At 36.0% G+C, this 13,960-nt stretch overlaps 1 protein-coding gene across 1 annotated transcript in view; it reads right to left on the minus strand.

The window, feature by feature from the left end:
- Positions 1–13,960, minus strand: part of ACVR2A (activin A receptor type 2A) — a 91,550-nt gene that overhangs the window by 27,319 nt on the left and 50,271 nt on the right. Inside the window, exons 2-4 of the mRNA XM_052662413.1 lie at positions 8,612–8,819; positions 2,360–2,469; positions 2,018–2,172 (exon numbers count right to left, since the gene is read on the minus strand). Of these exons, the coding sequence (XP_052518373.1) occupies positions 2,018–2,172; positions 2,360–2,469; positions 8,612–8,819 (473 nt within the window). The remainder of the gene's footprint in view (positions 1–2,017; positions 2,173–2,359; positions 2,470–8,611; positions 8,820–13,960) is intronic.

Below are 13,960 nucleotides of genomic sequence, written 5' to 3' on the forward strand. Positions count from 1 at the left end.
TGTCCAGACTTATAAAAATACCCAACCCAAAATTTAAGCTAGAATTTATGTAAATCATTGTTATATATAGGATTACATTATTATTTTTAAAGTTTTATGATGAAACTTAACAAATTTGTTTTTAAATGTAGTATCCAGTTTGTTTCTATTATATCACAAATCCAGGATAAATTCAGATACTATTACAGTATGAAACATTCTTTCTTTCGAATGTAGATCTTAAATAAAAAATAGTTACCACCAATAAGAAGGTGAAGTATATTCTATGGACATTTGAGGTAAACTACATATATTTATTAGGCACTATATTTTTTAAATTTTAAAGTATTTTTAAAAGACGATTTTTAACAAACCCACAATTTATCTACCAATGTTAAAAAATTAAAATATTTCAGCTATATAAAATATACTGTGTTTATCTAATTTACTAAATAAGGAATGTGACCTTCAGGCTTATTTCTCCATATATATATTCTACCAAGATTACAAGGATCAATGATCTAATGCCAACAGATTGGTTCAAGCACCAAGAAAGGAATATGTTATGTAAATAAAGCTTAAAGGGAAGAAGTTGTTTTGGTCATTAAATTATAGGACTTAACTATCTTCTTCTACCAAGTTTTAACCGCTAATCCTACTGGTATTAGAGAAACAAAGTTAAACCAAAAGATCCAGAAGGTGGAGGTAATGTGATCTTAAAAGTCAAAGAAACAAAAATTAGAGTTTAAAGACATCTCAAGTAAATAAACCAAAAGTTACCACTTTCCTCTTTGCCTGTAGAATATTAACTACTTATATTAAAAATCATTATGAAGCACTGAGTCAGCTGCCACTATCTTCATAACAGAGAATGAAGGAAAACTTCAGAATTTATTCTGACTACCCACACCACCTGTATTTTCAGATATTCGGTGTTGAGGGAAAAAGAATCAAGGGCGTTAAAAAAGTTTTCAGACTTCAGTTACACACTTGATATGCTGCAAATAAAATATATATACTTGGAACTACAACACATGATGAGAAATGCTGCCCTTTTGCTCCTCCTCCCTAGAACAACATTTTTCAGGTGCATCCTCTTCATGACTGTGTGCTGCTGCTGCTGCTAAGTCGCATCAGTCGTGTCCGACTCTGTGCGACCTCATAGACGGCAGCCCACCAGGATTCCCCGTCCCTGGGATTCTCCAGGCAAGAACACTGGAGCGGGTTGCCATTTCCTTCTCCAATGCATGAAAGTGAAAAGTGAAAGTGAAGTCACTCAGTCGTGTCCGACTCTTAGCGACCCCATGAACTGCAGCCTACCAGGCTCCTCCGTCCATGGGATTTTCCAGGCAAGAGTACTGGAGTGGGTTGCCAGTGCCTTCTCCGTCATGCCTGTGTGGAAACCTCTTTATTCCACATTCCTGGTTACTTACTGAATTCTCCTCCATGATTAAAAGAATGTTTTGGCAAGTCTTGAAAAAGGCACAAAAACTTAGAAATGGAAGAGAAAATAGAAGGGAAAGAAAAAGTTTTGATATCACTTCTCCATCATCAATTACTTCTCAAGAAACACAGCAGAGTGTATCCCACATTTATAAGTACAATAATCACAGTAGAACTCTCCAAAGAAGAACAGGAATGGGAATACTGTTCATTCTCCTCTATCTCAACGCCTAAGTTTAGGTGTTAGTGTTAGTCGCTCAGTCGTGTCCGACTCTTTGCGACCCCATGGACTGTGGCCCACCAGGCTCCTCTGTCCATGAGATTTTCCAGGCAAGGATACTGGAGTGGGTTGCCATTTCCTTCTCCGGGGGATCTTCCCGACCCAGGGATCGAACCCAGGTCTCCTGCACGCCTAAGTTTAGGATACAGCAAATTAATATATTTGCAAAAGTAGTTATAGTTCCCATGACAATAAACATTCAAAAATTAACTCTAAAGGAAAATATTTTGTAACTACCTACTGTGGTTTCTCCACAGGAATATTTCTTTAAAATATACAGTCAAAAACAGCACGAAGTATCAGACAATAACTTACTTGAGTTGGAACGAGCACAGGAGGGTAAGCCATCTTATGATGCCTGTACACCCAAAATGCACAAATGACAATCCCCGCAACTAACATAAGTGGCACCAAAGAATAGAGCAAGATGTTGTAATAGGGAGGCTTAGGTGTTACTGGATTCGAAGTAGCTGTGGAAAAGAGGAGGAGGAAAATCATTCAGATTTGGTCAATAAAATTCCACCATATTTATTATAGTGCCAAATTGTAGGAGAAAAATAGAGGAGGAGAAGGTGGGAGCAAATTATTCTAACACAAACATGCTTTGTTTTCAATCTACTAGCTGAACAGACTTATGTGTTTTCCCTGTGAACTTACGCTGTGTGACCTCCATCTCCGGAAAATAAGAAAACCTTTCGTTACACATATTGCCCTCACAGCAACAAAAATATACTTCAGGGCTATCTTTTTTTTCAATACAATCAGTCCTATAAATAAAAAGAGAAAAAATAATTAAAACCAACATTATTACCCTGAATCTACAATAGCTGTTTTACTAAAGTTCTTCTCAGAGATAAAATAATGAGTAGGTCATTTATAGTCATCTTTGAGATTTTTATTAATATTCAACAATCAACTCTTAAAAGTCAAAAATGTTCCTTGAAATCAATTATGAAATATCATCAGAAAAAAATCCAACAGCTGATTTTATAACAATCACATTGGCTCTATGAAACGACTTCTTTAATTTGGATTTTAATGATCAATCTAAGGCAACCATCTTTTTATTTTTTTCTTTAATTATTAGAAAAGCTTGAAGAGGAACACAAAGTCAATGAAGAAATTTGGTCTAAGAGTGCTTTATCCTCACAGGAAATAGAGCCTTTCCATTTTATGAATACAAAAACTGACTGAACACTATATATAAAAAACTGTGTTTGTGTACACACACACACACACACATATGTATACAGATAAATGAGCTTCCTTGGTGGCTCAGACAGTAAAGAGTCTACTTGCAATGCAGGAGACCAGGGTTAGATCCTTGGGTCAGGAAGATCCCCTAGAGAAAGGAATGGCTACCCATGCCAATATTCTTGCCTAGAGAAATACATGGACAGAGGAGCCTGGCAGGCTACAGTCCATGGAGTCTCAGACAGTCAGAAATGACTGAGCAACTAACACTTTCACTTTCACTTCTCATGCATAGGCACGAAGTAATCCTTGCTCATATCTCATGGCAGAACACATTTCAACATCAGAGACTTACATCAGGCTTGGGAATTAAGCCATTTTTGCAGCAGAATTAAATTCCCTGAACACAATGAACAGGGCTAAAGATAAACAAGTAAAGAGCAATTTGTAACGACAAAAATAGAGGCCCAAGTAACTCAAAAACTGACTAGAGTTAGGTTGATTTAGAGAGTAGAAGGAAGGCAGCCTTCTATATAGGAACTGAGTTACTGAAAACACAGAGACTTAGCCTCTAGATCAAATCCTAATCAACCACTAAAAAATAGTTATACCTAATTTTTAAAAGCAGATATTTAAATTGCTAATAATATCAGGTATATTTAAAGACATATATTACAAATAAACTGTAAACTTTTACAATGGTTGTTGAAAATAAGGTTAAATTTAACTCTAAAGTGAAAAGCCCAAAAAATTTCAGGGAGAAGGCAATTTCACCAAAATCAAACTTTAAAATAAAATTTATACCAATATCTATCTAGTAGAAAGGAAAGGGCAAATGAAAGCTAAATTTTTAACAATTTATAAAGAGAAATATATAAATTCAAATTTTAATATTCAGAAATATGCCTCAAATTATAGGTTAATATAATTAAATACTAGCCTAGCTAATGCAAGGAAAATTACTTTTCACCATTCAATGTCATTCTTCGTTTTCCCCATCTCTTCCTCCATACTTTGACATTTCTTGAATCTTCTTTTTCTTACTCTTATTTACCTGACTACTCTTAATATTTCCTTTTAATCAAATTCAGAACATAAAAACAAAAATTCACATATATTTAAATTAGCACTTAACTCTTAGAAAGAAAGCTGGTGTAGTAATTATCACTGTAAGAGCAGGCATTTGCACTGACCAACTCACCATTATCTAGCAAAGTTTAATGTCAAGCAATACTGGTTTTAGGTGAGAAGCCAGTAGCTTTTTACAATAAAAAGAACAGAGATCCTTGAGCTCAACTAATTAATAAAAGATGTCTTGAATAAGCTTAAGTTGAATGGGTCTATGAAGACCTACAAGACCTTCTAGAACTAACACCAAAAAAAAAGATGTCCTTTTCATCACAGAGGCCTGGAATGCAAAAGCAGAAAGTCAAGAGATACTGGAGTAACAGGCAAGTTTGGCCTTGAAGTACAAAATGAAGTAGGGCAAAGGCTAACAGAGTTTTGCAAAGAGGACACACTGGTGTGTCACAGCAAACACCCTCTTCCAACAACACAACAGATGACTCTACACAGGGACATCACCAGATGGTTAATACTGAAATCTGACTGATTATATTCTTTGCAGTTGAGGATGGAGAAGCTCTATACAGGCACCAAAAACAAGTCTGGGAGCTGACTGTGGCTCAGTTCAGGAACTCCTTATTGCAAAATTAAGCCTTAAATTGAAGAAAATAGGGGAAACCCCTAGACCATTCAAGCTGACCTAAATCAAACCCCTTATGATTATACAGTGGAAGTGACAAACAGATTCAAGGGATTCAATATGGTAGACAGAGTGCCTGAAGAACTATGGATGGAGGTTAGTAACACTGTACAGGAGGTGGTAATCAAAACCATCCCCAAGAAAAAGAAATGCGAAAAGGCAAATTGGTTGTCTGAGGAGGCCTTACAAATGGCTGACTAAAGAAGAGAAGCAAAAGGCAAAGCAGAAAAGAAAAGATACAACCATCTGAAGGCAGAGTTCCAAAGAATAGCAAGGAGATAAGGAAGGCTTCCTCAGTGAACAATGCAAAGAAATAGAGGAAAACAATAGAATGGGAAAGAAGAGATCTCTTTAAGAAAATTAAGAGTACCAAGGGAATATTTCATGCAAAAATGGGCACAATAAAGGACAGCTATGGTATGGAGCTAACAGAAGCAGAAGGTATTAAGCGGTGGCAAAAACAGACAGAAGAACTATACAAAAAGGATCTTAATGACACACATAACCACCGTGGTGTGATCACTCGTCTAGAGCCAGATATCCTTAGGAAGCATCACTATGAACAAAGCTAGTGGAGGTGATGGAATACAAGTTGAATGTTCCAAATCCTAAAGGATGATGCTGTGCAAGTGCTGCAATCAATATGCCAGCAAATCTGGAAAACTCAGTAGTGGCCAAAGGACTGGAAAAGGTCAGTTTGCATTCCAATCCCTAAGAAGGGCAATGCCAAAGATGTTCAAACTACCACAAAATTGCACTCATCTCACATGCTAGCAAAGTAATGCTTACATTTCTCCAAGCCAGGCTTCAACAGTACGTGAACCAAGAACTTCCAGATGTTCAAGATGGATTTAGAAAAGGCAGAGGAACCAGAGATCAAATTGCCAACATCTGCTGGATCATTGAAAAAGCAAGAGAGTTCCAGAAAAACATCTCCTTCTGCTTTATTGACTACGCCAAAGCCTTTGACTGTGTGAATCACAACAAACTGTGGGAAATCCTTAAAAAGATGGGAATACCAGACCACCTGACCTGCCTCCTGAGAAATCTGTATGAAAGTCAGGAAGCAACAGTTAGAATTGGACATGGAACAACAGACTGGTTCCCAACTGGAAAACGAGTATGTCAAGGCTGTATACTGTCACCCTGCTTATTTAACTTACATTCAGAGTACATCATATAAAATGCCAGGCTGAATGAAGCACACCCTAGAATCAAGACTGCCAGGAGAAATATCAACAACCTCAGACATGGAAATGACACCACAATTATGGCAGAAAACAAAGAGGAACTAAAGATAAAGAGTCTCCGGGTGAAGGTGAAAGAGGACAGTGAAAAGGCTAGCTTAAACTTAACATTCAGAAAACTAAGATCATGGCATTTGGTCCCATCACTTCATGGCAAACAGACAGGGAAACAATGGAAACAGTGACAGACTTTATTTTCTTGGGCTCCAAAATCACTGCAGATGATGACTACAGCCATGAAATTAAAAGACACTTGCTACCTGGAAGAAAAGCTATGACCCAACCTAGACAGCGTATTAAAAAGCAGAGATATCACTTTGTTACAAAGGTCTGTCTAGTCAAAGCTACGGTTTTTCCAGTAGTCATGTACGGATGTTGATAATTGGACCATAAAGACAGCTGAGCACCAAAGAACTGATGTTTCGAACTGTGGTGCTGGAGAAGACTGTTGAGAGTCCCTTGGACTTCAAGGAGATCAAAACAGTCAATCCTAAAGGAAATCAGTCCTGAATATTCACTGGAAGGAGTAACGCTGAAGCTGAAGCTCCAGTATTTTGGCCACCTGATGCAGAGAGCCGACTCACTGGAAAAGACGCTGATGCTGGGAAAAATTGAGGGCAGGAGGAGAAGGGGATGAAAGGGGATGAGATGGTTAGATGGCACCACTGACTCAATGGACATGAGTTTGAGCAAACTCCAGGAGATTGTGAAGGACAGGGATGCCTGGCGTGCTGCAGTACATGGGGCTTCAAGGAGTTGGACATGACTGAGCAACTGAACAACAAACTCTGAATAGAGATTATCCCCAAACTTCATTTTTCCCCAACTTCTTTCTCCTTGGCTTTTTTTAAAATTGAGATATAACTGACATATAACATTAGTTTCAGGCGTACAACCTAATGATTGAAAATTAGAGAATATTGTGAAACGATCACCATAATAATCTAGTTAACATCCCATCACCACACAGTTACAATTTTTTTTCCTTGTGAACAAACTTTTAAGATTTCTTCTTGTAGCAACTTTCAAATATACAATATGGTATTATTAACTATAGTCACCATTACACCACATTCTCCATTATATCCCTAAGACTTATTTGTTTTATAACTGATAATTCATACCCTTGTGATTTCCTTCACCCATTTTGCCCACTTCTCACCCTCAGCCTCCAACAACCATAGACAGTTCTCTCTCTATGTATATATGGGTTTGTGTTGTTGGTTGTTTTTTTTTTTTTCCCAAGATTAATATACAAGTGAGATCATATGGTATTTGTTTCTCTCTGTCTGACATTTCATTTAGGATAATGCCCTCAAGGTCCATCAGTATTATCATGAATGGCAAGGTATTCTTTTTCTCAGATGAAAAAGATTCCATTGTATATACACAGCATATTTCCTTGATCCATTTATTCACTGACAGACACTTAGGTTGCTTCCACATCTTGGCTATTGAAAGTAATGTGGCAATGAACGTGGTGGTGCATTTATCTTTTCAAGTTTGTGTTTCTGTTTCCTTTGGACATATACTCAAAAGTGGAACTGCTATATCTTTGTTATTTTTAATTTTCTGAGGAACCTCCATACTGTATCCCCAGTGGCCCTACTTATCCTTTCATAATAGCAAATATCACTTAATGATCACCTCTGTTACTAAAGAAGCTAATAATCAGAAATACAGCTAAAATGTGTAATTATAGAGCAGTAATCCTTAGAAAATTCACAGATGCAGAAATATACCTTAGCTACTAACTATGTACCTAAATGACTATTTTCTCACCAAAAGTGGAACTAATTCAATTTCATGAGTTTATTCAACACATTTTACTATTAATCACATATGGCCAATCAACCACAGATTTAACAGTAATCAATTAAAGTCTGTGCAAGTAGATTAGGACATAGCTAGATTCCAGGAGTGTATTAGTTATTTGGCTCCAAAAAATCTGGTTATCTAGGATTTTTCAGCTTCTGCAGTCATCAGCACCCACCCACAGTGAAAATCTTGTGTCCCGGGCAGTTTAAGTGATTGCTCAACATCTAGGGACACTTTACAGAAAGATCACAGGCAGTCAATAACATATCCCCTGTATCCTCTGTATTTAAGAATAAAACAATTTAAGCAAAATCTTTTAAAGAAAATGTAGCTTTCTATGAGGACTGTGTTAGTTCTGATGTAATTCTGAATGTCAAGTTAAAATGTCCCTTGGGATAAAGAACAAAGGCCTACTCTGCAAGGAAAAAAGGGGAAAAAGTAGTGAGATCAATTTCTTCCAGATACATAAAGAGGGAAACTAAAAGGAAATTTAATACTATGATTAAGCTTTATTCTCTTTCAGGATAGATTTTCAACAGATATACTCTCTTCTAAAGCAATTTTTAAAAATCCCTTTTCATTAAAATTGCTGTTAAAAAAAAAAAAAACATAATCCTACAACATAGGGAAATAAACGCTTCTTATCTGAAGTTTTCACTACTTGGTAGATAATTTGAAGTAACAGAAGATAAAACATAAATATGCTGTATCTGTTTTATTACTTTAAAATATGTATTTTGTCATCAACATGTTATAATGATTTTTATATGCTCATCTTTTAAAAGAAGCATTTAAGTGAAAATCCATGCATTGATTCTATCCCTTTTAAAAAAGAGGGAGAAGTGAAAATTATTCAACACCATCATAAACAAAATGCCTTCTTACCTGTCATAGCAGTTGATATCATCCAGCCAACAACCTTGCTTCACTATGTCAATGGAACCAGAAATATTCTTCCATGTAGCAAAACAATGCCGCCGTTTATCTTTGTCACCGTAACAGGATTCAACACCAGTGCGATTGGTTCTATCTCTTTCCCAATTAGCATTATAGAAAATACACTCCTGAGTTTCTGATCTACCAAGTATAGCACCTATAAGATAATAAAACAACAACTTAATAAAACTGTATTTGTTCTTACACTGTCTCCCAGTATACCAAATTTCAGATCTTCCTAAAATGTCAATAATTTACTGTCTTACAGTTATAACTTTGGGTTTAGGTTTCCAGGTCCATCTTTGTATTTTAGGTATAATAAACATGGTAGAAAGTGACCAAATAAATCATGTTTTCTCTGTAAAAGGCCAGCTTTACTTAAGAATGTCCTTGATGAAAAGCAGTAGCATTATTAATTTTCTTAAATTTTGACCCTTGAGTCAAGATTTCTTCTCAATGTTCTGTGTGACAAAGTGGTAACTAACCAAAAGCACGTCTGCTGCACACTGCAGTACAATGACGGCCTCCAGAAAAAGCCCTTGCATGACTGAGCTGTGAACTAAACCAACCATGCATGGTTATCAGACTTGAGTGTCTGGCAAAAATGTTCTCAAAATGAACCAAATTAAACCTGTTACTTCAAGAAAAACAATTGACATTTTGCACTGCCAATAATATGAGTTTCCAAGCAAAAATAAGAACTTTGGAAAAATTGTATCAACCACCACCTTCCCAATATTTAAAGAATTTTCTGATGAGGTCATTGGTAATATTAACAAATATGACTTTTAAATACAGAATAATAAGATATGCCAACATTTAAAAGGTCTACATAATTCAGAGAACCAATATTTTCCAAGTGAATTCTGTGTGACATTTGAAAAACACTCATGGGTTTAAAAAAAAAAATCCATTCAATGTTCAAGATAGCCAAGTAGACTCTAGCATTACAAAGGACAAAAAGTTCATTAGTAGTTTCAGATTCCACACTGTACTAACTTTTAAGAAACCATCTCTTGCTTTATATAGAAAAGCAAGAGAAGTAACTCTGAAAAAGATGTACAAAAGAGAACTCATACTACTCGATTTGGGGCAGTTTTTCTGGTCATGCCGCACGGCTGGCGGGATCTCAGTTGCCCACCCAGTGACTGAACCTGGGCCATGGCAGTGAAAGAGCCTAGTCCCTAACCACTGGACCACCAGGGAGTTCCCCATACTAATTGTTTTTAAGTCTTACACTAAAACTTCAACAATCAAGGGAATGCAGTCTTAGTAAAAAGACATGCACCTAGGGGACAGAACAGAGAATCCAGAAACAGACCCAGACACATACGGTCAACTGATACACAGCAAAGGTGCCAATGCAATGTACTTAGATAGAAAAAATAAAGTCTTCCAACAAGTGATGCTGGAACAGCCAGACATCTATATGCAGAACAAAGAACCTCAACTCATAACAATTCATAGCTCATGCCATATACAAAAATTAACTCTAAAAATACCATCAGTTCAGTTCAGTCACTCAGCTGTGTCCCACTCTTTGCAACCCCATGAATCGCAGCACACCAGGCCTCCCTGTCCATCACCATCTCCCAGAGTTCACTCAAACTCATGTCCATCGAGTTGGTGATGCCATCCAGCCATCTCATCCTCTGTCGTCCCCTTTTCTTCCTGCCCACAATCCCTCCCAGCATCAGAGTCTTTTCCAATGAGTCAACTCTTTGCATGAGGTGGTCAAAGTACTGGAGTTTCAGCTTTAGCATCATTCCTTCCAAAGAACACCCAGGGCTGATCTCCTTTAGAATGGACTGGTTGGATCTCCTTGCAGTCCAAGGGACTCTCAAGAGTCTTCTCCAACACCACAGTTCAAAAGCATCAATTCTTCGGCACTCAGCCTTCTTCACAATCCAACTCGCACATGCATACATGACCACTGGAAAAACTATAGCCTTGACTAGACGGACCTTTGTTGGCAAAGTAAAGTTTCTGCTTTTCAATATGCTATCTAGGTTGGTCATAACTTTTCTTCCAAGGAGTAAGCGTTTTTTAATTTCATGGCTGCAGTCACCATCTGCAGTGATTTTGGAGCCCCAAAATATAAAGTCTGATACTGTTTCCATTGTTTCCCCATCTATTTCCCATGAAGTGATGGGACCAGATGCCATGATCTTCGTTTTCTGAATGCTGAGCTTTAAGCCAACTTTTTCACTCTCCTCTTTCACTCTTATCAAGAGGCTTTTTAGTTCCTCTTCACTTTACCTAACATAAACCCTTAAACTATTATTATACAACTTCTAAAAACAAGAAAAATCTTGTGACCCTAAATTATTAACATGAAAGATTTGTTAAAATACAAAAAAATAGGATCCCCAAAAGAAAAAATTAGACTTCAAAAGCTGAACTTCATTAAAATTGAAGCTTCTCTTTGAAAGATAAGGAAAAAATTCAGACTGGGAGAAAATACCTGCAAATTATATACCTAAAAAAGAACAGATATTCAGAAAATATAAAGATCTACCACAACTCAATAATAAGAAAACATATTACCAAATTTCTAAAAAATGGGCAAGAGATTCAGATAGACGCCTTATCAAAGAAATATAATTGGGAAATACTACATAGAAAGATACTCAATATCACTAACCAGGGAAATGCAAACTAAAACTAGATCTAATATTCATTTGAATGACTAACATAAAAATAAAAACATACAGTCTCAAGTTTTGGGAAATATGTAGAGCAACTGCAACCTCCACACATTGCTAGTGGGAATGCAAAATGGCCCATTAACTCAGGATAAAGTCTTCTTACAGTGAAACATGCATCTACCATACTACACAGCAATCTCAAGCCTAGGTATTTAAGAAATGAAAACATATATCCATGCAAAAATCTGTAATTTTTAGAGTGGCTTTATTCAGAATCACCAGAAACCACCTAATATCTAGCACTGATAGATGTAAAAATAAACATCTATACAATAAAAATAAATGAACGGATGATAGCTGCAACTAAATGGATAAACTGTAAACACATTATGCCTAAAACAAAAATGGACTGAAAGGCTACACACTGTATGATTCCATTTACACAGTATTTTTGAAAAGGCAGAAGTACAGGTATGAAAATCAGATCAGAAGTTAAGAGTGAGGGGAGAGGGCTAAGTACAAAAGGGTATAAGGAAACTTTTAGAGGTGATGGAAATATTCCACATTTTTAGTGGTGATGGTTATATAATTCATGAGTTAATCAGACTGCACAGACTTGTATATCTAAACAAAATATATTTTATTCTCTGCAATGTATACTTCAATCAACTTGACTTAAGAAAACAAAACCATCAAAGAAATTACCACTTTTTGAATTATGGTGTACTATCAAAGAAAAATATCCACAATTATCTTAAAAAGCTATTAAAATACTCCCCCATTTTTCTAACTACATGTCTGTGTATGGCCAGATTTCCTCCATGTCAGAACACCACAAGGTTTTGCATCACAACAAACGGAGTGGAAAAACAGATACAAGAATTCAGTTGTCATCTACTAAAACAATTATAAAGAAATTTGTAAAAAATTTCTCTAATTTTTTAGAAAATATTTTTCATAAAAATCTATTCTTAAAAAAAATCTATTCTTTTGTTAACATATAATGGATTTATTATTGACACTTTTAAATAAATATTCTTTAATTTTCTGCACTAATTTCCAATATGATGATATTTATAGATACAAACCACATGAAAATCTCCTTGGGCTAAGTCTAAAGAAGTTCTGAGACCGCAGTGTTTCTAAATTATTCCTTTTCAGAAACCAGTTGAAAAAAACATCAAATTAAGTTTCCTCCTTTACTAAATAACTCAAAAGCAAACATGCACTTCCTGTATTGCCACCAGGGAAGTCCGTATTATCTCACAACAAACTGGCAAAGTTTTTCTGGAAAGGGCCAGAGAGTGAACATCTTAGGCTTTGTTGGCCTTATGGTTTCGTTTACAACTACTCAGTTCTGCCACTGCAGCACAAAAGCATCCACTGCACAGCAAATGAATGAGCACTGCTACATTTCAATAAAACTCTACTAATGGACACTGAAGACTAAATTTCATGTCATTTTTACGTCACAAAATGTTCTTTTAAAAAAAATTTTCCCCCACCATTTAAAAATGTAAATATCACTCTTGAGTTCACAGGCTGGATTTGGCCTACAGGCTCTGTGGTTAGCTATCTCTTGAAACAATATGCTAATTTTTAGCTAACTGGACTTCTCTCGTTTGTTTTGTTTTGCTGGGGGTGGGGGGTCTTCTATGAACTACCATTTGTATAACTCACATTAAAAACCACTATTAATTATTTTTAATCAGACTCCACTGAGGCACAGAACAACATTTAAAGTAAACAAAACTGACCGCCAAAAATGTACATTGCCTAGAACAAAAATGCCAGATACAACAGGTTTCATCTTTGGTGTCAATTCCAGTTAAGAGTGGCTGCCAGAAGCAATGTACTGAGAAAGATGTTGAGGTAAAGCGCCTTGGAATTAGTATAGAAGGAGGGGAGGAAACACCAGTTTTGTTTCTTTGCCACCTCTAGTCTAGAAAAAAGATAAACGAGTACTTTCTATTTCTTTTAATACTTTTCAATATTTAATGATAAGTTAAGATTTCAGAATGACTTTCTACATGTAGACTATCATTTGATATTATTCACAGATAGAAAATTGCTTATGGAGAAAACTGACAATTTTGCCAACCCCCTCCCATATCTTCAAGTTGATTCAGTAATCAGTCTTTATCCCATCATAACTGACCACAAAATACAATAACATAGTTAGAGAAATGAAACAAGTTACATGTATTGTTATGTTCTTATGCTCACCTAGTGACTTTAAAGGTGCACTTCTAAAAAGGATGGTAAAAGTTACCTATATTTTCTAGTTTTTAATAGCATTTCACAATTTAAGATTTTCTTAAACTGTAAATTTCTACCATAGGTTTATTCTAACAAAGTAATTACAAATCGTTAATATGATTTTCAAAAAAAAAAAATGGACATAATGTGTGGGGTTTATTATAATGGTTCTTAACCTGTGCTGTGCATCAGAATCCCCCATGTGTTTTCTCAAATTTACCTTTGAGTACCACTTTGTATGCCCCAGGAATGAGTAGCTGAAAAGTATATGAGGTCAGCAGAGGGTATATAGATACCATGTGTATGTTTTCTTTGCTTCTTTTGGCAAAGACTCACTGGTGATCTAATGTTCCTTCCCAGTTAAGTATTGGCTTAGAAGACTGTGAACTAA

The sequence above is a fragment of the Budorcas taxicolor genome, chromosome 2, assembly GCF_023091745.1.
Source record: "Budorcas taxicolor isolate Tak-1 chromosome 2, Takin1.1, whole genome shotgun sequence".
NCBI lineage: Eukaryota > Metazoa > Chordata > Mammalia > Artiodactyla > Bovidae > Budorcas > Budorcas taxicolor.